The following is a 25034-nucleotide window of genomic DNA, read 5'->3' as shown; positions in this document are numbered from 1 at the left end:
TGTTTTACGGAAAGAAGTTGACGAAATCACAGAAAGATCAAAGGAGCAAGACAGATACAGACGACGCTGGAATTTGAGAATAAAGGGAGTCAAAGAGAAGGTAACGGTGGATGAAAACATCAGGCAAGAGGTGATACGACTTCTGGGGGAAATCGCACAAGAATGGTCCCAGAAAATGGAGGAATACGTGGACACTGTACACCGCCTGGGGAGGAAGGAGGATAACAAGACGCGCCAGGTGATTGTGCAGTTCACTAAGCGTCAACATAGAGATGCCATCTGGAGAATGACTAAAAAGTCGCAGGTCTGTGAGGCTGCAGGGATCCGGTTCGCTGAGGATTTGACGAAGGACGATATGCTGGAAAGGGGAAAACTCTGGCCGCAAATTCTGCAAGCAAGAAAAGCGGGTGAGAAGGCATATTACAGGGGACCTTTTGGCTACATAAACGGTCGTCGCATATATGCCAAAGAATAAAAAAAAAAAAATCATCATAGGCATGGAAAGACTTTTGAAAATGATCATTTAAAGGCAGGGTAAGGGTAACGTTACATCCCTATTTGTTTTGAATGTTAGAGGATTACCCATTAGATATATTTCTAAAAGAACTAAAAAGAGATCTTTAATAACATAGTTAGGCGATATATTTTGTTTCTATTGTTACTGCTTTATTGTTACAGCAGTTTTCTTTTTCTTTCTCTCTCCTTTATTTAATTTATTTTTCTATGTTAAATACGAGTTTATTGTTAACTTCTTTGAACACAAGAGGCCTTAGAGATTCAGTGAAGAGGAAAGCAGTATTTTTATTTTGTAAGGGACAAAATGCCCACTGCACTTTCTTACAAGAGACTCACTCCTGTGACGCTGATGCCACCTTCTGGTCAAACCAGTGGGGTGAAAAGATTATCTTCAGTCATGGTTCCAATCGATCTGGCGGTGTAGCTATTTGCTTTAATAAATGTCCAGGGAAAGTAATCACTTTTAAAGCTGATGGATTGGGTCACTGGCTTGCAGTTGTGTTAAATATAGAAGGGATTTTTGTTATTTTAGTAAACATTTATGGCTTTAATGCTAGTAATCAGAACAAAATGCTGTTATCTGAAGTTACGGATGTAGTCACTGAATATACGGAAATATACCATACCGAACTTATTTTGATTGGTGGAGATTTAAATCTGACACCTGATGAATGGCAGGATAGATATCCTTCTAAATACAATACTAACCACTGGAATACTATTCTATGTGATTTCCTAAATTCAAACAATTTAATAGACATTTGGAGGGATAGGAATCCAGAGGTCATTCAATTCTCATGGATTAAACCCAATGGTAGTAGTAAATCCAGAATAGATTTATGGTTAGCAACACCTGAAATTTCTAGCAATGTCTCAAATGTGTCGATTAATAGTGCACCTTTAACTGATCACTGTGTGATAAATCTTGTATTAAATCCAGATAATAGGCCCAAAAAGAAAAAAGATTATTGGAAATTTAATGCAGACCTTCTAAAAGATGAGGAATATATTAAAACTATTAGAAATTTGATAGAGAAAATTAAAAATGATATACATGTAGGCAGTTATAGTAGTAGATGGGAGTACTTTAAGTTTAAGGCAAGGGAGTTTTCGATACAATACAGTAAATCCAAAAATAGCAAACAAAAGCAATATGAGATCCAATTGGTACAGGACATAAATAGATACTGTGATAAAATTCTAATGTCCGATGCGGATAAAAGCACTTTCATTAACCTTCAAGAAAAATTAGATTATTTATATCTTAAAAAAGCTCAGGGTGCTTATGTAAGGTCTCGGGCTAAATGGATAGAAGAAGGGGAGAAAAACACGTCTTATTTTAGTGGATTAGAGAAAAGGAGACAAGAGAGAAAGATAATTAATTCATTAATGATTAATGATACAGAGTGCACAGATCATAAAATAATATCTGAAGAAATTTATAAATTTTACTCCAAACTTTATAGCTCTGAATATTCAAGATACGACTCAGATATTTTCCTTGGTGGTTTGAGGCCGTATATCCCCAAAATAGAATTAGCCTTTAAAGAAATATGTGACTCTGAGATCAGAATGGCAGAATTAGATAAAGCAATTAAGAAAATAGCAGTAGGGAAAGCACCAGGACAAGATGGCCTGACATCCAATTTTTACAAATTCTTTTGGGTTGACCTGAAAGGTTTCTTATTGGAGGCTATAAAGGACATTTTGAGTAATAGGACACCTACACCTACAATGAAACAGGGGCTAATAACTCTCATTCCCAAACAAGGCAAAGACAAAAGGCATATCAATAATCTTCGCCCTATCACCTTATTGAACACTGACTATAAGCTGTTTTCTCATGTGATTGCCGACAGGTTGAGGAATGGTTTGGCTGATGTTATAAGTGATACTCAGTCTGGTTTTCTCAGAGACAGATCTATACATAACAATATAAGATTGGTATTAGATTTGTTAGACTATAAACATTTAATTAAGGATGATGGAATTATTCTTTTTTTGGACTTTTACAAGGCCTTCGACATGGTCGAACATAGATTTATTTTAAAGACTCTGGAGTGTTTTGGGTTTGGGAATAAATGTATTGACATAATCAATATTCTATATACAGACATCAATAGTTCAGTGTCTCTGCCATTTGGAACTTCTAAGCGCTTTGATATAAAGAGAGGCATTCGACAAGGTTGTCCAACCTCACCTTTGTTATTAATCATTGTAACCGAATTACTAGCTATCCATGTTAAAAATAACCTGAACATCCAACCCCTAAATGTCATGGGAAATTCATTGGTAATAAGTCAACTGGCAGATGACACCACACTTTTTTTAAAGAATGCAAGACAAATTCCAGTGGCATTACAGGAGATTTCTTTGTTCTCTAAAGCATCTGGTTTAAAGTTGAATATGGACAAATGTGAAATTGTAACTATTCAAGACCATGACATGATTAATATGTACAACATCCCAGTTAAAAATGAAGTCAGATATTTGGGTATAATAATTTCAAAAGATAAAAAAGTTAGAGAAACATCCAACATAGAAAATATCATTCAGAAAAATAGAACTATTCTTAACAGTTGGCTTCAAAGAGACTTATCTGTTTTTGGACGCATTTTACTTACTAAAATGCAAAGTTTGTCAAGACTTACCTACCCAGCCTACTCACTGGATATACCCGACAAATTAATTAAGAAGATCAATCAAGATAATTTCAATTTTATATGGAAAAATAAATATCATTATATAAATAAAAGCGATACAGTGAAACCTGCCAAAGAAGGGGGGTTAAATGCCATTGACTTTGACCCAATGAATGGTACCATCAAATTAAAATGGTTACAAAATTTTATTATAAAAGGTGATAATTTCTGGTTTGATTTCCCCTTCAAAATCTTCAAAATGTTTGGTGGTATACATTTCTTGTTAAGATGTGACTTCAACATTTCCAAACTACCGATTAAGCTTTCAGCTTTCCATCAACAGGTTCTTCAATACTGGAAACTCATATACAAACATAACTTTACTCCTCACACTGTCCCAATATGGAATAACAGAAGTATATTAATTAAGAGAAAATCTTTTTTCTACGGTGAATGGATGGAAAAGGGTGTCTGGTCGATTGTTCATCTATTAGATAATTATGGTAACTTCTTAACATATGATGTCTTCACCAAGAAATACAATTTGATGTGCTCTGAGAGGCAATTTAAAACTGTAATTCAGGCAATCCCACAAGCCCTGATCACTTTAGTAAAAGGCATGTTAACATACTCTGTGGTTATTCCAAGAGAGCCCACTTTAACCATAGATGCGTATCATTTCTTAGATAAAAATAAATTGAATAATACATTTTTTAGAAATGTTCTCACTTCGATCTGCTTCCCCTCACCTTTCAAGAGAAAACATATCTTCGAGAAATTCACCAGCAGTTGTTTAGTGAAGATAAGAACCAGTTACCTTTCTTTTCCTATTTCACCGAAGGTAAAAGAAGTTCACTTCAAAGTGATGAATGAGATTTATCCATGTAACAACTTCTTGCATCAAAGATTTAATATGGATGTGAATGTTTGTACTTTCTGTAATTCTGACATTGAAACCGCAGAACATCTCTTCTTCTCTTGTAGTGTAACCCAGACTTTCTGGGATGCTTTCCAGTACTGGATCATGTATGATACACAAAATATTCCAAATTTAACATATGAATACATTAAATTTGGACTTCAAATGGAGAACAGAAAAACGGAGTTTGGAGTGAATAATCTGATTTTAATGGCCAAATATTTCATACATAAATGTCGATTTCTAAAAACATCCCCTGTTTTTAATGCCTTTCGAAATGATATAATTCTGTATAAACAATCCCTGAAATGTTGCAAAACAAAAAAAGCCCTAAATTTGCATGAATACTTATGCAAACTTATTCCCTAGTGTCTACTGCTGAGTCTCTTGGTTTCCTTTTTTATTTATTTTGTTTTATTATTATCTTTTTATTCTATTTATTTATTTGTTTGTTTTCTATTCATTTATTTTTATTTGTACAATGTTGTACTCCATGTTCAATTCATGTTGTAAGATTTGACTGAATATGATTGCGATATGCCTTTTTGTATGTTTGATATACGATTCAATAAAAAAAATAAAAAAAATAAAAAAAACTTTACATTTGTCCACCAAATTAGAACTATTTATACATTTCGAGTTTTTATTCAGTGTATGGTTTTATTTAACAAATTCCCTCAGATTTGCGTTTCAACTTTCATTATGCACAGACTGGTCCGAGCAGGTTCAGCAGGTGTGTCTAAAATTACCTAGTCATCCTTGGTTTACATTGTTGACGATGAAATCTAAAAAAAAAAAGATATAATAATATTAAAATAAAAACAGTCTTACCGTGCACAAAGGATGCAAACACTGTGAGCACAAAAAACAAACACCTTTTCACCATTCTCTCCGGTGAGTTACGAGGCCATCATCTATTGAGATTGAAGCTTTGACGCTTTCTCTTCTTCTTCTATGGTTTAAATGGTGGTTGGCAAACCAACCTAAATGTGCATTGTCCGCCACCTACTGGATTGGAGTATGGAGCTATGAAGTTGAATACGCTTTTTAATAATAATAATTAAAAAATAATAATAATAAAAGTATATCTTTTTTACCAGTTCTGTATCACTTAAAATGTTTAATATTTTCTCGTGTATTATATTATTTATTCCTTCTCCTAATATGTCCTTAATTGAATAGTTGCTTATACCCATATCCTCTAGTGACTTAATTCATTCATTTCTTTCTCTATTGTATGCAATACATTCTTGTAATATATGATTTAGAGTTTCTGGATATCCACATTTATCACAATTCCCACTTTCATGTTTACCTATTTTATGTAGATTATGATTTAATGTTGTAAGCCCAATCCGTAATCTTGTTATTATCACATCCTTTTTCCTATTATTAACACTTATTCTTTCTATCCCCACATTTCTTTGTATGCTATACATATATCGTCCTCTTGTTTGGTGGTCCCAAATCGTCTGCCACCTCTTTTTCACTTCAGTCCCAATCAGCCCCTTAATTTCCGCTTTACTCATCTTTACTAATGTTGATCAGGATCTTTCAAAGACTTCTTTGCCAGTTTAACAGCTTCCTCATTCCCCTTTACTCCAACATGGGCTGGCTGGCACCCACAAAAAACTCACCCTTACTCCTAAGTGTTTTATGCTATAACTTCTGTAATGTTTCATTTAAAATATCTTGTCTTGCTAAAGATTTCCCACTTTCTAAACTTTGCAGAGCTGATTTTGAGTCTGTACATATCACACTTCTATTAGGCTGCTTTTCTTCTATCCATTGTAATGCTAATGATATGGCTATCAGTTCTGTTGTATAAACAAATATATGATCTGTTACTCTTTCTGATAATTTAATATTGTACTGAGGAATACACTGCTGCAGCTGCTCTGTTTTGGGATCTTTTGATCCATCTGTGAATATTTGAGTTATGTTGTTGTATGCTTGATTAATATTTTTGAACGATTACTTTTAGTGGCAAATTTTGTTTCTTCTTGTTTATCTCCTTATGTATGAATATGTCAATTTCTGGCATAGGATATAACCAAGGGGGCTTGACGCTTCCTCGTTCCCTCTTCTTCTTCTTCTTTTTTTTTTTTAAAATGGCGGTTAGCAACTATTTCTCGTTCCCTCTTCGCTCCTCCTCCGCGTGATGAACCAATCAAGCGGCCTTGCGGTCTTTTCCCTTGACTACTTGCATGACGCATTTCCTGCAAGTGGCTGCAAGTGTTTTGATTAGTGATGGGAAACCGAGGCTTTCTGAACCATTTGAGGTTTTCATCAAATTGTGCAAACGTGCATCAGTGACATCTGGTGGTCAGAATTGTTTTCTCCACCATATATAACAAATCACCACAGAGCAGAAAAAGCACGTAACCAAACAAAACTTCGGAAGTCCATGACATACAAGAGTGGGGTCAATTACAGCAAAGCCCGGCTACGGAAAGCCCTAAGTCCTATTGTACAGAATTTGGGTTGTAGTTCCACCAGAGTTCCACTGGGGGCGATCGTCCGAGTGCAGAATGAATGGGAGTCTATGGGGCTAAACAGCTAAATTTGTCTCTTTCACCCGATTGCCGTTGAGAAATCTCAGATTTGATTCTAGGTTGTGCAAGTTCAACATGAGTTATAGGTCGAAAGTTGAATGAACGAGTGCTTATGTCCTTTCGATTTCTTAGAGGTTGAGTTGTTGTTGCCCATAACACGCTAGCATTCTGCTAATGGACGCTGATTGGTCAGTGAAGGACTGATTACGACCAGAGACACCGCTTGTTAGCATTGTGGCGACTGAAGCGGGACCAATGTTAAGGCGGACTTAAAGGGTTAGTTCACCCAAAAATGAAAATTATGTCATTACTGACTCACCCTCATGTCGTTCCAAGCCCGTAAGACCTTCGTTCATCTTCGGGACACAGTTTAAGATATTTTAGATTTAGTCCGAGAGCTTTCTGTCCCTCCATTGGAAATGTATGTACGGTGTACTGTCCTTGTCCAGAAAGGTAATAAAAACATCATCAAAGTAGTCCATGTGACATCAGTGGGTTAGTCAGAAGTTTTTGAAGCAGCGAAAATACATTTTGGTCCAAGAATAACAAAAACTACGACTTTATTCATCATTGTATTGTCTTCCGGTTCTGTTGTCAATCCGCATTCAGTGACGCTACTGACGTAAGACGCTGAATACAATGATGAATAAAGTCTTAGTTTTTGTTATTTTTGGACCAAAATGTATTTTCGATGCTTCAAAAAATTCTAACTAACCCACTGATGTCACATGGACTACTTTGATGATGTTTTTATTTCCTTTCTGGACAAGGACAGTAGCCTATACCGTACATACTGTAACGTGTTCAAAATGCTGTTCTGTTACAAATAAGGATGCATTTAATGTTAATGTTTTACTTTATTCGTTTTATGTGATTCGATTGATTCGTTGTCTAGTTTAATATGGAAAGAGGCTCCACCCCTTGTGAGAGTGATGGGGAAATCTGGGGAGGAGGAGGGGAGAAGAGCGCCTCGCTGGTTCAAGTGCGGTTCTCTTATAAGTCGGGTGTGTATGGCGTGGGCTGTGGCCGACAACAGCCTCTAATAAACACCCTTTGTTATCAAAACCGTCTCGTCCTTGCCTGAGAACGTTACAATACATTTTCAATGGAGGGACAGAAAGCTCTAGTAATAAATCTAAAATATCTTAAAGGGGTCATGAACTGGCTTTTTAAATTGTTTAATTGTTGTCTGAGGTCAACTTATGACGTTCGCTTGGTTTTTACATTCAAAAACATCAAAATGAATAGGTAATGTAATAGGCTATTCCACCCTAGTTTTGAGCCTAGCTCAAAAACACTGGTTTTTATGGGCGTCTCTCGCATTGAAGACTTGGAAGTAAACGCCCACTGCTGTGAGTGGATAACAGTTTTGCATATTATAATGAGTTTCGTGTAATGCGCGAATCGATGGGCGGGGCTAAACCGTCCGTGTTGAAGTAGGCGTTGATCTTCTTCTGCGGGGGGTGGTGTTTTATCCTCTTTGTCGTCATAGTTCCCCACTTTGAAAAACGAGTCGTTTGCTGAACCTGGTGTCAATAAAAGCTTTTATTGGACTAAAAAGGATGTTTTCAGTTCTGAAACTTACAGGATATTCTTATAATATGATGACCTCTTAGATGTCAAAAGCTCAAGGAAAATTTGATTTCTCAGTTCATCACCCCAGCTGTGTTCCGAAGATGAACGGAGGTCTTACGGGCTTGATAATGTTGGGCTTGGAACGACATGAGGGTGAGTCATTAATGACATCATTTTCATTTTTTGGGTGAACTAACCCTTTAACTCTTCTAACACATGTATTTTACCTGTCAGCTGTGTTGTCGATGCCTTGAAAGAAAAGAAAGTGCAGAGCGCAAAAGCATAGAAATAAATACATAGACGCCCTATTGGCCGCTTTGTAACGTTGCTGCAATAGTTTTCTTATTGTGGAAAAAATTATTTTAGATTGACCCGATTTAAGCATTAACAAAGATAACTGATGGATCCTTTATCTATGGTAATAATACTATATGGTACAACTGCAGTGCAATGCAAAATGCAAATAGTAAATATAAGATAAAGTGAGAAGTAATAGTAAATAGTTTAGTCAATAAAATAAACAAACAGTATACAGCAAATAAAATGGTAATGAAAAGGCTATATAAAATATAGGCTATATACACAACCCTGTCTATTTTTTGTTACATTTCAGTTTTATTGATCAGTAATAGCCATTATAACAAAGTAGCCTAAACAAGACAATACATAAAGTAACGATTCAGACAAACAGCATGATACAACGTTAAAATAGCCTAAATATAAAGTTATGAAACTTCACTTTGCCCTCAGCCAAAACGATATTGCCTGGGAACAAATGATAGATTAATGAAACCAAAGACCGCCTGTTACACAAGACGAATTATATCTCATGTAACCACTAGACAAGAAACATCAGCCAGGCAGCCAGCAGCAAACATAAGATGCACTAGCCGAGATAAGGCTGTTCCAGGCGGGGTACATGAGTGCTGAGACCCGCTGATCCCTGGATCTCACAACTCCGACGCCGTCAGAATTTATTTTTAAATAGGCGCCATCTTTATAAATAAACCACAGATTTGAGCTTTAAACAACTACATTGTCGACTGAAAAACTATTCAACTACATTTCGTGACACAATAACAGTAGTATTTTTACATTTTGCGTCAGTCTATGCGCGAAAACACCAAAGTGTCTGAAGGATTGCCGTAAAGCAGGTCTCTGGTCGTACAATGTGTATGACGTCATTGACATTTTAAAAGACTTTTTAAAGCAAATAAGTGACTCTAAAAAATCTAACACCCAGCAATCTGTAATTTCTTTGCATCTCCTTTCGAAAACAACATTCAAATTACTAGACAAAAAATTATATCCTGAGAAAAGTGGATTTTGAGGGGTTTAGCTCCATAGACTTCCATTCATTCTGCACTCGTCCTGTGAGCGCCCTCATATGGAATCAGAGTGGAACTGCAACCAGTTCAGAACCCGGAAGTTTAGTGAGATTGGCAGTTCTCCCATAGACAGTAAAAGAAATGGACAGAGCGACCCCGTTGATTTCATAGACAGTATAAGAAATGGACAGAGCCATCTCATTGGAACTCAGTTGAGACAGTTGAAGCCCATTTTTAGCGATTTCTGAGCACTTCCGTTCCTGACGCGCAGACTCAAACCGACTCAAACTAAGCTTGATGACGTGAGCAACCTGTCTGACAGACGTTAATCTTCTAGTAGCTGTGCGTGAAAATGGCCAACGTTAATCTTGCAGAGACGGGGAACTTGAGCAAAGAGTTCTTTGGCGTGAGTGAGCAGGAGTAAGTATTCCGTTGCTTTTATGGACTCATTATCTATGGGCTTCTCCCTTGACGGGACGTCCCCCCGATTGCCTGCGAGCTTCTCCTCCTGTCTGTACGGTAATTTCTGTACAGCGCGACAGAGAGTCGAGTGGTTATGACGCAATCGTTAGCCTATTTTTACTAAATCTGTTTCTACGGGGCCATAATGTAACATAGAAGGTAATGGAGCCCTTTATACATTGTCGTGTTTCTTTAGAAATAAATAATGGACAAATGGAGTCTTTAAACGCCTCAGATGTAAAGTTATTCGCTGTCAAAGTGACGCCAAAATGAATGGGAGTCAATGGAAATGCTAACGCAAGTGAAGTTCTGCTACAACATGGCGGCACCTGGCCGGCTTCAACTTCCGGTCGATGGATTACCCCAGGCCCGGATTGGCCATCTGGCAATTCTGGCACATGCCAGAAGGGCCGGTGTGATTTTCTATTGTTTTGGGCCGAGCTGACCACGTTGCTGCACCTTTATCACAAAAAAGTTTTTACGCTCGCATGAGGAGGTTTTTCAGGCAATTCGAAAAAGGAATATTTCGCAAAACTGCAATGGAAACAGTTTTTGCGCATTTACAGTCACCTGAAGACGCGGTGTGTTTGGGGTCCGTGATATACGCAAATAATAGGCTAATAAATATCATCATTATTATAACAGTTATTAGGCTACATATTTAGAAGACGCTTTTATCCAAAAAAAGGAACAAAGCAATTCGTCAAATGTCATTCATAATGGTTAGACAATAATAATACAGGGCTAAGATTATCACAAATAAACACAAGATTTTGACGCATATCCAAGTGTTTGCTGAGCGCGCATGGCACGGAGGCGCGGCCGCGAACACTTGCTTTTTCCTATCAACAAACAACTTAAAATAGGCCTACTCTATAATTTCTGGTCATACAGAAAATAATAATACATTATTCGCCACTATGATTTTATTTGTGTAAACTCACAATAACAAGAAAACGTTGTGCTTTTGTAAAATAAAATAAAACAATAATGCGCGCTTTCATGATCTCCGTGAACTGGAGCGCGAGAACTGAAACAAAGTATAGCCTAGGCTAAAGCTTGAAGTGTCCACTTTAAAACGAACAAATTCGAATCGAAAGCTAATACATTCTGATGATGTAATCCTTATGAAAGGTGTATTTCTCTCGAAATGTGCATTCGCGCGGCGCGCCTCAGCGGAGATGGAGATATGTTTTTAGCCGACACTGATTTAGAAAACAATAGTTTATTAATAAACAATTAAAATGCCTCGTTATTTTTTCAGACAGATTTATTATCATTAGCCTATAACTCACCTAAATCACCTTGTGGTTCCAGAGACATAAATATGGCTCTTCTCATTCAGCACTGCGGGAAAAATATAATTTCCAGGTTCTAATTTGCCCTTAGAAAACCATTAAAATCTACATTTTTTTCGTATTAAATTGTGAATATTTTAAATGTTCAATAAAGGGGCAAAAAGTCAAAGAAACATCTGAAATTTAGTCGATATATTATTATTTTTGCACAGCATTTGTGTACAGTTCAAATTTTAAAAAAATTGCTGGTTAACTTTGCATTTTAAATAAAAAAATCACCGTTCATTTTTCGTTTTGCAATACGGGTTAAAAAAGGAAAAACGAATGGACACAAATGTACACTGACCGTTTGGACAGAGTTCTTTATTAAATTCATAAAATAAACAATAATTAGGCTTCAGGAATACTGGATTCTAAACCTCAAAGAAATGCCACAATCAAGACCTCGGGGCAGAAATGAGAGAGAAACACCCAGAAACTCCTTAGCAGTAGGCTATGCGTCTTTCCCTGCCATTAATGCTTGGATAACACACCACGTCTCATTCCATTAATAATAATAGGCTTGTTTGAGATGAGCAAAATCTGCGCAGAACCGATCACCGGTGATCAGCGCGAGATGCATGCCGGTTAGAAATGTGTCCGAGTGCGGTCCGCCTTGCTCTGGTGTCATGCCGACGTATGTCAAAAAACTCTCGCGACTGCAAGGCGCACGTGTCGGATTCTGCAGTCGCGCGCAGTTGCTCTCCACCGACTGCGCTGATCAAAAGCATGATGGGAAACGACTTGCTGACGGCACAGCTTAATGCTCATTGGTTTAAACAACCGTGATGTATTGTTCTCTTTTAAAATGTTTGATTTTAAAACTCTGACATCATGTTTTATGTGTATAAATTATGTGTGGATATTCCCAAACTCTCTGACAGTGCGATCTATGTGATGTAATTTTATTTTTTTAATAAAAACACATGTCTGTATTAAAGAAAAAAATATTGATAAACACGTAGGCCTATTTAAAATGGAATTAAATAAGTACTTTGGGTGTCTTGTTCATTATATTTTCATATAAAAGCAACAAAACTTAAATTACATCCAGTTTATTAGCAACACCATGCACGAGCGTGAATCCCGTGAATCCCGCGATATCCACCTTTGATCTCACAGGTGTCTGATCCTCCAACACAGTCTCATGAAAGTGCGTATCTATACCACGAATGTCATTTCTCGTGCCATTTATACGCCAAAAATGGTTTTTGCGTGCATATGCTACGCACTGAAAACCCCTTGGGTAGGTTTAGGGGGGAGGGGGGTGGGGAGTGCGTGCGTATTACACGCCATAAAGTGCGTATCATATGCACGCGAAAACTGCGTATCATATAGACGCAAAAAAACATTTTTGGCGTATAAATGGCACGAGAAATGACATTCGTGGTATAGATACGCACTTTCATGAGATCGCGATCCACTGCGAGAAGCGAGATCTGTCCGGCTTGCCTGCGCTTTTTTCACTCCTCCCCTCACTGCAGCCGCCTACTCTCGCATACATTTCAGGCGAGGCAAGGCGCATCTCAAACAAGCCTAATGTCTAGTGTGGTGGTGGCTGATAGACCCGTTGCCATGATGTTTAAATGACTTATCGCGAGAGAAAAAAAAAGGACGTTGTAATCGCAAACATCAGTTAATGGAAACGCCGTCATTTCGCAATAGTTTTTTATCGACATTTACAAAAAATCGCAAAAGTTTTGCGCAAATCTGTAATGGAAACGCGCCTAAATTGCTGCCTTGTATGGTGTGTCTCAGTGGGAAAAATGTTCAGATTCTGGGGACGTTTTTTAACGTCATCAATTAGTTGGGCCGGTGAAAACCACAAATGCCAGGGCCGAATTTTGGTCCCAGTCCGGCCCTGGATTACCCCCTTGGTTGATTTCAACGGAGAAGACTGAAGCCCGATTATTGCACTTCCTGTCTGATGTCTGAGCGACTGCTGCAGGCTCAAACTGAGCTTGACGACAGTCTGACAGTTGTAAATCTTCTAGTAGCTGTGCCAAGACAAATCTGAATCACCTAATTCCTCAAAAACTTTGTTGAAATATTTTGTCCCATTGCTTTTATGGACTCTCTATTTATGGGCTCCTACCTTGACTTTGTGCCTCCATGTCCCCTCGATGTCCCCTCCTCCTGTCTATACGGTAATGTCTCGATTGTGCGACAGAAAGTCCCGTGGTTATGACGCAATCTTTAGCCTATTTTTAAAAAAACTGCTTCTACGGGGCCATAACGTAAGATACAAGGTAATGGAGCCTTTTATACATTGTCGTGTTTTTCTAGAAATAAATCATGGACAAATGGAGTCTTTAAACACCTCAGATGTAAAGTTATTCGCTGTCAAAGTGACGCCAAAATGAATGGGAGTCAATGGGATGCTAACAGCAGGTGATGGTCTGCTACAATGGTGGCTCCCGCGAGGCTTCAACTTCCTGCTGGTGGATTACCCCCTTGAGTTCTCCCCATATTAGACATTCTCTGATTACAGCTATCTAATCTCATCGAAATTAACATCTGCCAATGAAACCACAAATCGTGTCATGTGTAGCCTGGTCAACAGATTCACATATTGATCATACAAGTAGCCTATGTGGTCATAATTATAGTAATTGTAATTGAAAAAATATTTGGGTGTTCGGTTTAAAAAATATAAATAAATTATGTTAGGCTATAAGAAAGTGTAGTGTTAAATCATTTAAATAATGCCTCCTCTATAATCATTTACCTCCTCTATAATCATTTACCTTTTTATGTATCAGATGAGGTTGCGATTCTAGCGAAGCGCCTATTTTTTCCCCAAACAATCATCATCTTCGAGTGCCCTCATCTCGCGATTTCAGGGCACTCGAAAACCGACACAAAGCGGTATTCGGGATGGTGTCGGTTTAGTGTGAATTCAGGGCACTGTACTTTGGTTATATTTTTTATACTTTGCTTGATTTTAAGCAATCTATTTTAGAAAGTGCTAGCCTAAACAAACGTGTCGACTTTACTAGAGTGCCGAATTGCAGAGCTTGTGCAAACATATCCATTTTGCTATTAACCATACTCATCATATTTCAACAAGGAATCTTGCACCCCTTAGATGAGCACTTTGAGTGCGTCGCCTAAAGTCGGGTTCAAACTGTATGATTTTGGCCATGATTTGTCCGTCTGAGACAAATTTTGCAAATTCTAAAAGATTCCTCTGATCCTTGGCTAAAATCTGAAGTCTTTGATCGCTAGTTTGACACGTTCACCGACAGCTGATTATTGACCGTTGTGATAATGTTTTTACCTCAGATAAAATTCTGGCAGTGTCAGAAGATTTGACTCTCAGTCCTGCAGTGTGACTCTCCTACAACGACAGTCAAATTGTCTTCGTTTTTCAAGACAAGCCATGACCAAAATTAACGTTAGAGATTTCTTTGTAGCCACCATTTCAATGGCTTCTTGGCTTACAGCGAGGATCATGTTCGTACAGTCTGACAAGCAACAATAGTAAAGGACTATTATACATCGCGCAGTGTGAACCCGGCTGACCTTTCCTGGGCCGCCCATGCAGAGCCTGTGCTCATTGAGACAAGCTTTCTTTAAAGATAGCAATCCTGCTCCTCATACACTCCCTCATTTTCTTCCTCTCAGGAGCCTCAGTGGAAGAAAGAGCAGAGTCGAGGCTCCGAGTTAGCTCACGTCGGCCTAAATTCTGCATGATGTCAGGCCTGGTGTGGACGCCAAACTTGTGTCCTCACCAAAACCAGTATTCATATTCACACACACCCACAAGAAGACCTCTTGGGGAGTTAAATCCACCTGCACACAGCACCTCACCTTCACTCTATGACTACACACATTTGTAGCCTAACATACAAAATAACATTTTTGGTTTCCTTTGTGTTGCGCTACTTATATTTATATCTGCACATTAAAATAGTTCCAGGTGTGATCTGTTTGTGTAGTGATTGTTTGTGTATTTTCAATAGCATGTACACTAGTATGCATTTAATCAAACTCAATGTAACTCACTTCAAATCAATAAATAAATCTGTACTATTAGTACACTAGCACATTGCAGTAGAAACATAAACGATACATCATGTTAAAAACAGATGCATTGGTCACAAAGTAGTCAAACACTCATGTATAAGACGATATGGGATATGCTTTTTTTTAAAGCAGGCTGCTTAAATGGCTTATGTGCAAAGAAACACATTTTCCCTAGGTTTTGTATACTTAGGCAGCTGCACTATTATAAAATACTGAATTTAACTGCACAATGGCTGCTAAAAATGACAACAAAGCCAGCAAATCTTGCAGTTCAGTCTTCATGTTTTTGTTTACACGGCCGTCAAGGATACAGGAATGAGGGCAAGCATGCCATCGTTTCTAAAAGTCTCAGTTTGGTCCTTTTACACTGAAATGCAACCCCAGAGATTTCGAACTAAAGGTCTAAGGTCTTAAGCGTTCCCAAATGTCTCAGTTTTCGAGGGTCGGAAAAGCTGGAGTAAATGACAGGCGTAATCGTACCAAACGTTCAGGGCCGTAGCTAGAGGATTCGGGGCCCCCTGAAAAAATATTGATGTGGGCCCCCACCACCCTCCACCAATATCATATACTGTACAATAGCTGGACATGGAGGCCCATATATAACAGAAGATGGTGCTGTTGTTGTAAAACCTTTATTTTAAAAGTTAAATGTTTATTTAAAAATTACAACTAATAAAAACTAACAAAAAAGCAAGAAATTGTTCAATAATAATAAAACCAATTTTTAAAAAGTAATACTTTTCCCCCCCCCCCATCAGTCTGTTATAATTCATAAATCAAAAAGTAAACATTTAGAAATTGACAAGAATGCAGTCTAATTAAAAAAATAAAACCATTCATTGTCTTATTTTTTAATAAAGAAAATATGGAACTGGTAATATTATTAAATAAAGCGAATACATTTATTCATCCAAGTGCAGTGTGTTGTATTCGTGTTTTCTCGATGTTTTAAATATCATCAGCCGGCAGGTCAGATGCATAATGCAATGCGTCATGACTCGTGTAATTTTTTTAAAACTCTATTTACAATAGTGTAAAAAGACAGGAATTTAGACCACGTAATCATTCGGTCGATTGCGGCGCGCACCGATAATAAAAAATGACTGTACACGGCAGACTGTAGACGGAAGTTTTCTAACTCCCAGCGAAATAACAATAAATAACCGGTCTTTAAGAACGTCTTGATCGACTGGGATACAACCACTCTCCTTGCCTCCCTCTCCGTCTTTTCCTGGCATTTCTGGTTCCCTGATTTATGTTTTCTTTTCCCCGACATTTTTCAGTCAGTCAGTCTCCTGCTCTTCCACCAAGTTCATTGTTAACTTCAGGCTGCCGCCTCAACTCTGATTGGTTCTGTTCACGAGCTGGGGCGGGACTTACAATTTTATTGGGTCCATCTGATGTTTGTCACTGACTCTGACTGAATAATTAATAAATACTTTAGGTCGGACTAAACCATTTTTTATGGAGGTAAGAGAAGCAGATATTTGGAAAAATATTTACCCAAATTGCACGTTTTTGTGGTTTTCATTTAAATCTCAGGCATACAACTAATATAAATATTAGAATTATTAATACAACAGGGGCCTAAATAGTATAACTGCTGGATTTTGTGGGGCCCTCTGGGCAGCGGGGGCCCCTATAATTGTCACCACCTTTCACCCCACTAGCGACGGCCCTGCAAACGTTACGCACTAGTGTAGACAACAGGCCTAACTGCCAGCCAGGTCTCCCTGAAGATAGCGTTAGATGGGTCACAGCAAAAGCAGTCCTGATGCGTCAGGCTTGAAGAGGGGAAGGCTAATAAAGGCCCGTTCTCACCAAGGATGATAACGATAAAGATATAGTTCTAAAAATCGTTCTCAATTTTAAAGAATAGCAGAGTTCACACCACAGCTATAACGATAACGACAAACGATATCATTGGGATCACTTTCAGAACGATTTTTTACCCAGCTGTTGAGCGATAAAACACTGACAGCCAATCAGAATCTATTCTAATTTAAGGGCTCGCGCATGTAAGAAAAAATGATGTGGATGTCGAAGATCTCAAAAATGAAGTTTATTACAGCATAGCAGTGGCAAGGTACACAAAGCACCTTGGGTTCACCGGCGTCAGAATGAACCCAGAACATCTAAATCTCAAAGCTTTTATCCTGGACTTAATGTAATTAAAGTTGCTCTTGTTGCAACAGCTGTGTTCTGTATGTTAATGAAGTTGAGACACCCCATTGTCTGAGAAGGTTCTCTGTGTCCCACACCCATTCCCATTCTACAATTGATGATGACCATTTGTTCAGGATGTGATCAACCCAAATGGTGAAGAAACAATATAACTTCACTTCCTTCATCTCTATGATAATTAAGCCATTTTGGGGATGAGCTTATTCTAAAATATACTTTGGAGTGGAATCTGGGTCGAGGCAGACTACAATTTCTTACACGCATTTAAAATGGCAGACGACATTGCAGAGAAGTTCCCTTGAGGTCCAGAAAAATCCACCACTGTTTGAAAAGTCAAGCCCCTTTTCAAGAAAATTGATATGAAAAACAATCATACCCTCTGAATAAACGGTGAGAAGTATTACCTCGGCAATCCAGCGCTCGTTTCCACAACTGTCTTACTTTTGAAGTTGCGGTGAAAAAGACCAGGGGCCTCATTTATAAACGTTGCGTACGCACAAAAGAAGGCGTACGCAGATCTCTACGCAATAATTGGTATTTATAAAAAGCAAACTTGACGGTAAAATGTGCGGTCCTTCAGGCAAGCTCTGACCCAGGCGTACGCACAAAAACGGGTGAAATGAGAAATGGCGACACCGTCGGCAGATGGAAGAAACACATGAAAGTGTGGGAAACTGTAGACCGTTGTGTAAAATAAATGGCAATACTGCCTCTCATAAATAACACGAAGACTTCACAAAGCAAGTCTTACAATTAACAGCCTACACGAACACCCGTTTGATCGATCCGCAACAGAAATGCAAATTAACACATATTTGCAAAAAGAAAAGTGAAATATGTTCTGCAATAATATTGGCATGTTATACAATTCATCCTCATAAATAAGATGGTAAACAGAACGAAATAATGTACAAAACTGATATTCTCGCCAATGTGTCCGTCTGGCGGAGCAGATATAGCTAGATAGTCAGTCAGATAGATAGATAATTAGGGAGAGATAGATAGATAAATAGATAGATGTATTATTTGTCCACTGGGGAAAGTTGTTTTCATAGTAAAGACTTTTTGACGACAAAACACTAATACATGATTACAAACACCTTAGAAATACAGTAATATGCTTTTACCTTTTCTACCAAGCTTATAAAAACTTCTTTCCGCAGAACTTAATTTAAAGCACGTCTATCGTTTCTCCATTTTAATCTAGCGTTTTACTTCACAGAAACTGCTGGACTCGTCGTTGGTTGCTTGGTAACAGACCTGAGAGCTGATTACCGAACTCGATGAAGCGATTTAAGATTTCCTAACTAGAAGATATATTTTTAAGAAAGTCAGGATAAGAATCCTAAATCGACAAAATATTGGCTTCTGTAATACGAATGTGTGAAAAATCCTAAATTAACAGGTCAGATCTCATTTTAAGACTTAAAGTCCCCGTGAACCGGAAGTTGCAAACTTTTCGCCCCCTGATGAAAATTCACAGGGCTGGGAAAAGTAGCCCAGGTACTTTACATTTGTCCGGAGTTCTCCGGCTAGGAAATTCCGGCAAGATGGCGGATTGAACGGTTGGAGAAAATTAGTGCACCTGGGGAAGTTCCTCAATTTGAGTTTTTTATATTACTTACCCTGCTAAACAGCTGGAACTGACTACCTGACCATGCCGAACGAACAAAAAAACAAAAAAGACGATGAAAAAAAAACCCGAACTACGCAATATTCAGACCATGATTATGGCATGGAGGTGGAGACTGCGCCCAACAGTGAAGGGAAAAGAGGCCATGACGAGGTAATTAACTCCCCGCCATTAACTCCATCCAAAGGAGCACATGTGAAGAAAATAGCCAAGCAAAATCCAACTGCGATGGAGGTTTTAGAAGCAATTCAAGCACTTCACTCCAGGTTTGATAGTCAAGACCAAAAGATGGCGGAGCTTGATGTTAAACTGACTCAGAACACTGCGATGATTGCTAATCTTACGAAGTCAATTGAATTCAACGCTGAAGGGGTCAAGGAATGTAAGGACAAGATTTTTACTTTGGAAACCCAAGTGTCTGTTTTACGGAAAGAAGTTGACGAAATCACAGAAAGATCAAAGGAGCAAGACAGATACAGACGACGCTGGAATTTGAGAATAAAGGGAGTCAAAGAGAAGGTAACGGTGGATGAAAACATCAGGCAAGAGGTGATACGACTTCTGGGGGAAATCGCACAAGAATGGTCCCAGAAAATGGAGGAATACGTGGACACTGTACACCGCCTGGGGAGGAAGGAGGATAACAAGACGCGCCAGGTGATTGTGCAGTTCACTAAGCGTCAACATAGAGATGCCATCTGGAGAATGACTAAAAAGTCGCAGGTCTGTGAGGCTGCAGGGATCCGGTTCGCTGAGGATTTGACGAAGGACGATATGCTGGAAAGGGGAAAACTCTGGCCGCAAATTCTGCAAGCAAGAAAAGCGGGTGAGAAGGCATATTACAGGGGACCTTTTGGCTACATAAACGGTCGTCGCATATATGCCAAAGAATAAAAAAAAAAAAATCATCATAGGCATGGAAAGACTTTTGAAAATGATCATTAGAAGGCAGGGTAAGGGTAACGTTACATCCCTATTTGTTTTGAATGTTAGAGGATTACCCATTAGATATATTTCTAAAAGAACTAAAAAGAGATCTTTAATAACATAGTTAGGCGATATATTTTGTTTCTATTGTTACTGCTTTATTGTTACAGCAGTTTTCTTTTTCTTTCTCTCTCCTTTATTTAATTTATTTTTCTATGTTAAATACGAGTTTATTGTTAACTTCTTTGAACACAAGAGGCCTTAGAGATTCAGTGAAGAGGAAAGCAGTATTTTTATTTTGTAAGGGACAAAATGCCCACTGCACTTTCTTACAAGAGACTCACTCCTGTGACGCTGATGCCACCTTCTGGTCAAACCAGTGGGGTGAAAAGATTATCTTCAGTCATGGTTCCAATCGATCTGGCGGTGTAGCTATTTGCTTTAATAAATGTCCAGGGAAAGTAATCACTTTTAAAGCTGATGGATTGGGTCACTGGCTTGCAGTTGTGTTAAATATAGAAGGGATTTTTGTTATTTTAGTAAACATTTATGGCTTTAATGCTAGTAATCAGAACAAAATGCTGTTATCTGAAGTTACGGATGTAGTCACTGAATATACGGAAATATACCATACCGAACTTATTTTGATTGGTGGAGATTTAAATCTGACACCTGATGAATGGCAGGATAGATATCCTTCTAAATACAATACTAACCACTGGAATACTATTCTATGTGATTTCCTAAATTCAAACAATTTAATAGACATTTGGAGGGATAGGAATCCAGAGGTCATTCAATTCTCATGGATTAAACCCAATGGTAGTAGTAAATCCAGAATAGATTTATGGTTAGCAACACCTGAAATTTCTAGCAATGTCTCAAATGTGTCGATTAATAGTGCACCTTTAACTGATCACTGTGTGATAAATCTTGTATTAAATCCAGATAATAGGCCCAAAAAGAAAAAAGATTATTGGAAATTTAATGCAGACCTTCTAAAAGATGAGGAATATATTAAAACTATTAGAAATTTGATAGAGAAAATTAAAAATGATATACATGTAGGCAGTTATAGTAGTAGATGGGAGTACTTTAAGTTTAAGGCAAGGGAGTTTTCGATACAATACAGTAAATCCAAAAATAGCAAACAAAAGCAATATGAGATCCAATTGGTACAGGACATAAATAGATACTGTGATAAAATTCTAATGTCCGATGCGGATAAAAGCACTTTCATTAACCTTCAAGAAAAATTAGATTATTTATATCTTAAAAAAGCTCAGGGTGCTTATGTAAGGTCTCGGGCTAAATGGATAGAAGAAGGGGAGAAAAACACGTCTTATTTTAGTGGATTAGAGAAAAGGAGACAAGAGAGAAAGATAATTAATTCATTAATGATTAATGATACAGAGTGCACAGATCATAAAATAATATCTGAAGAAATTTATAAATTTTACTCCAAACTTTATAGCTCTGAATATTCAAGATACGACTCAGATATTTTCCTTGGTGGTTTGAGGCCGTATATCCCCAAAATAGAATTAGCCTTTAAAGAAATATGTGACTCTGAGATCAGAATGGCAGAATTAGATAAAGCAATTAAGAAAATAGCAGTAGGGAAAGCACCAGGACAAGATGGCCTGACATCCAATTTTTACAAATTCTTTTGGGTTGACCTGAAAGGTTTCTTATTGGAGGCTATAAAGGACATTTTGAGTAATAGGACACCTACACCTACAATGAAACAGGGGCTAATAACTCTCATTCCCAAACAAGGCAAAGACAAAAGGCATATCAATAATCTTCGCCCTATCACCTTATTGAACACTGACTATAAGCTGTTTTCTCATGTGATTGCCGACAGGTTGAGGAATGGTTTGGCTGATGTTATAAGTGATACTCAGTCTGGTTTTCTCAGAGACAGATCTATACATAACAATATAAGATTGGTATTAGATTTGTTAGACTATAAACATTTAATTAAGGATGATGGAATTATTCTTTTTTTGGACTTTTACAAGGCCTTCGACATGGTCGAACATAGATTTATTTTAAAGACTCTGGAGTGTTTTGGGTTTGGGAATAAATTTATTGACATAATCAATATTCTATATACAGACATCAATAGTTCAGTGTCTCTGCCATTTGGAACTTCTAAGCGCTTTGATATAAAGAGAGGCATTCGACAAGGTTGTCCAACCTCACCTTTGTTATTTATCATTGTAACCGAATTACTAGCTATCCATGTTAAAAATAACCTGAACATCCAACCCCTAAATGTCATGGGAAATTCATTGGTAATAAGTCAACTGGCAGATGACACCACACTTTTTTTAAAGAATGCAAGACAAATTCCAGTGGCATTACAGGAGATTTCTTTGTTCTCTAAAGCATCTGGTTTAAAGTTGAATATGGACAAATGTGAAATTGTAACTATTCAAGACCATGACATGATTAATATGTACAACATCCCAGTTAAAAATGAAGTCAGATATTTGGGTATAATAATTTCAAAAGATAAAAAAGTTAGAGAAACATCCAACATAGAAAATATCATTCAGAAAAATAGAACTATTCTTAACAGTTGGCTTCAAAGAGACTTATCTGTTTTTGGACGCATTTTACTTACTAAAATGCAAAGTTTGTCAAGACTTACCTACCCAGCCTACTCACTGGATATACCCGACAAATTAATTAAGAAGATCAATCAAGATAATTTCAATTTTATATGGAAAAATAAATATCATTATATAAATAAAAGCGATACAGTGAAACCTGCCAAAGAAGGGGGGTTAAATGCCATTGACTTTGACCCAATGAATGGTACCATCAAATTAAAATGGTTACAAAATTTTATTATAAAAGGTGATAATTTCTGGTTTGATTTCCCCTTCAAAATCTTCAAAATGTTTGGTGGTATACATTTCTTGTTAAGATGTGACTTCAACATTTCCAAACTACCGATTAAGCTTTCAGCTTTCCATCAACAGGTTCTTCAATACTGGAAACTCATATACAAACATAACTTTACTCCTCACACTGTCCCAATATGGAATAACAGAAGTATATTAATTAAGAGAAAATCTTTTTTCTACGGTGAATGGATGGAAAAGGGTGTCTGGTCGATTGTTCATCTATTAGATAATTATGGTAACTTCTTAACATATGATGTCTTCACCAAGAAATACAATTTGATGTGCTCTGAGAGGCAATTTAAAACTGTAATTCAGGCAATCCCACAAGCCCTGATCACTTTAGTAAAAGGCATGTTAACATACTCTGTGGTTATTCCAAGAGAGCCCACTTTAACCATAGATGCGTATCATTTCTTAGATAAAAATAAATTGAATAATACATTTTTTAGAAATGTTCTCACTTCGATCTGCTTCCCCTCACCTTTCAAGAGAAAACATATCTTCGAGAAATTCACCAGCAGTTGTTTAGTGAAGATAAGAACCAGTTACCTTTCTTTTCCTATTTCACCGAAGGTAAAAGAAGTTCACTTCAAAGTGATGAATGAGATTTATCCATGTAACAACTTCTTGCATCAAAGATTTAATATGGATGTGAATGTTTGTACTTTCTGTAATTCTGACATTGAAACCGCAGAACATCTCTTCTTCTCTTGTAGTGTAACCCAGACTTTCTGGGATGCTTTCCAGTACTGGATCATGTATGATACACAAAATATTCCAAATTTAACATATGAATACATTAAATTTGGACTTCAAATGGAGAACAGAAAAACGGAGTTTGGAGTGAATAATCTGATTTTAATGGCCAAATATTTCATACATAAATGTCGATTTCTAAAAACATCCCCTGTTTTTAATGCCTTTCGAAATGATATAATTCTGCATAAACAATCCCTGAAATGTTGCAAAACAAAAAAAGCCCTAAATTTGCATGAATACTTATGCAAACTTATTCCCTAGTGTCTACTGCTGAGTCTCTTGGTTTCCTTTTTTATTTATTTTGTTTTATTATTATCTTTTTATTCTATTTATTTATTTGTTTGTTTTCTATTCATTTATTTTTATTTGTACAATGTTGTACTCCATGTTCAATTCATGTTGTAAGATTTGACTGAATATGATTGCGATATGCCTTTTTGTATGTTTGATATACGATTCAATAAAAAAAATAAAAAAAATAAAAAAAACTTTACATTTGTCCACCAAATTAGAACTATTTATACATTTCGAGTTTTTATTCAGTGTATGGTTTTATTTAACAAATTCCCTCAGATTTGCGTTTCAACTTTCATTATGCACAGACTGGTCCGAGCAGGTTCAGCAGGTGTGTCTAAAATTACCTAGTCATCCTTGGTTTACATTGTTGACGATGAAATCTAAAAAAAAATAGATATAATAATATTAAAATAAAAACAGTCTTACCGTGCACAAAGGATGCAAACACTGTGAGCACAAAAAACAAACACCTTTTCACCATTCTCTCCGGTGAGTTACGAGGCCATCATCTATTGAGATTGAAGCTTTGACGCTTTCTCTGACGCTTTCTCTTCTTCTTCTATGGTTTAAATGGTGGTTGGCAAACCAACCTAAATGTGCATTGTCCGCCACCTACTGGATTGGAGTATGGAGCTATGAAGTTGAATACGCTTTTTAATAATAATAATTAAAAAATAATAATAATAAAAGTATATCTTTTTTACCAGTTCTGTATCACTTAAAATGTTTAATATTTTCTCGTGTATTATATTATTTATTCCTTCTCCTAATATGTCCTTAATTGAATAGTTGCTTATACCCATATCCTCTAGTGACTTAATTCATTCATTTCTTTCTCTATTGTATGCAATACATTCTTGTAATATATGATTTAGAGTTTCTGGATATCCACATTTATCACAATTCCCACTTTCATGTTTACCTATTTTATGTAGATTATGATTTAATGTTGT

The 25034-nt window shown here is 37.1% G+C and overlaps 2 protein-coding genes across 2 annotated transcripts in view; both read left to right on the top strand.

Moving 5' to 3' along the window:
- LOC130073727 (uncharacterized) overlaps positions 1–25034 on the top strand; it is a 58558-nt gene that overhangs the window by 14616 nt on the left and 18908 nt on the right. The window lies entirely within an intron of this gene.
- Positions 22585–25034, top strand: part of LOC130073749 (uncharacterized) — a 36935-nt gene continuing 34485 nt past the window's right edge. The window contains exon 1 of the mRNA XM_056239325.1: positions 22585–24058. Coding sequence (XP_056095300.1) covers positions 22744–24045 — 1302 coding nt within the window. The 5' untranslated portion in view covers positions 22585–22743 and the 3' untranslated portion in view covers positions 24046–24058. The remainder of the gene's footprint in view (positions 24059–25034) is intronic.

Source organism: Rhinichthys klamathensis, unplaced genomic scaffold, assembly GCF_029890125.1.
Source record: "Rhinichthys klamathensis goyatoka isolate OS25496 unplaced genomic scaffold, OSU_Roscu_1.1 h1tg000558l_1, whole genome shotgun sequence".
NCBI lineage: Eukaryota > Metazoa > Chordata > Actinopteri > Cypriniformes > Leuciscidae > Rhinichthys > Rhinichthys klamathensis.
The sequence above is the reverse complement of the archived record's forward strand: the minus strand, read 5'-3'. Positions and strand labels throughout refer to the sequence as shown.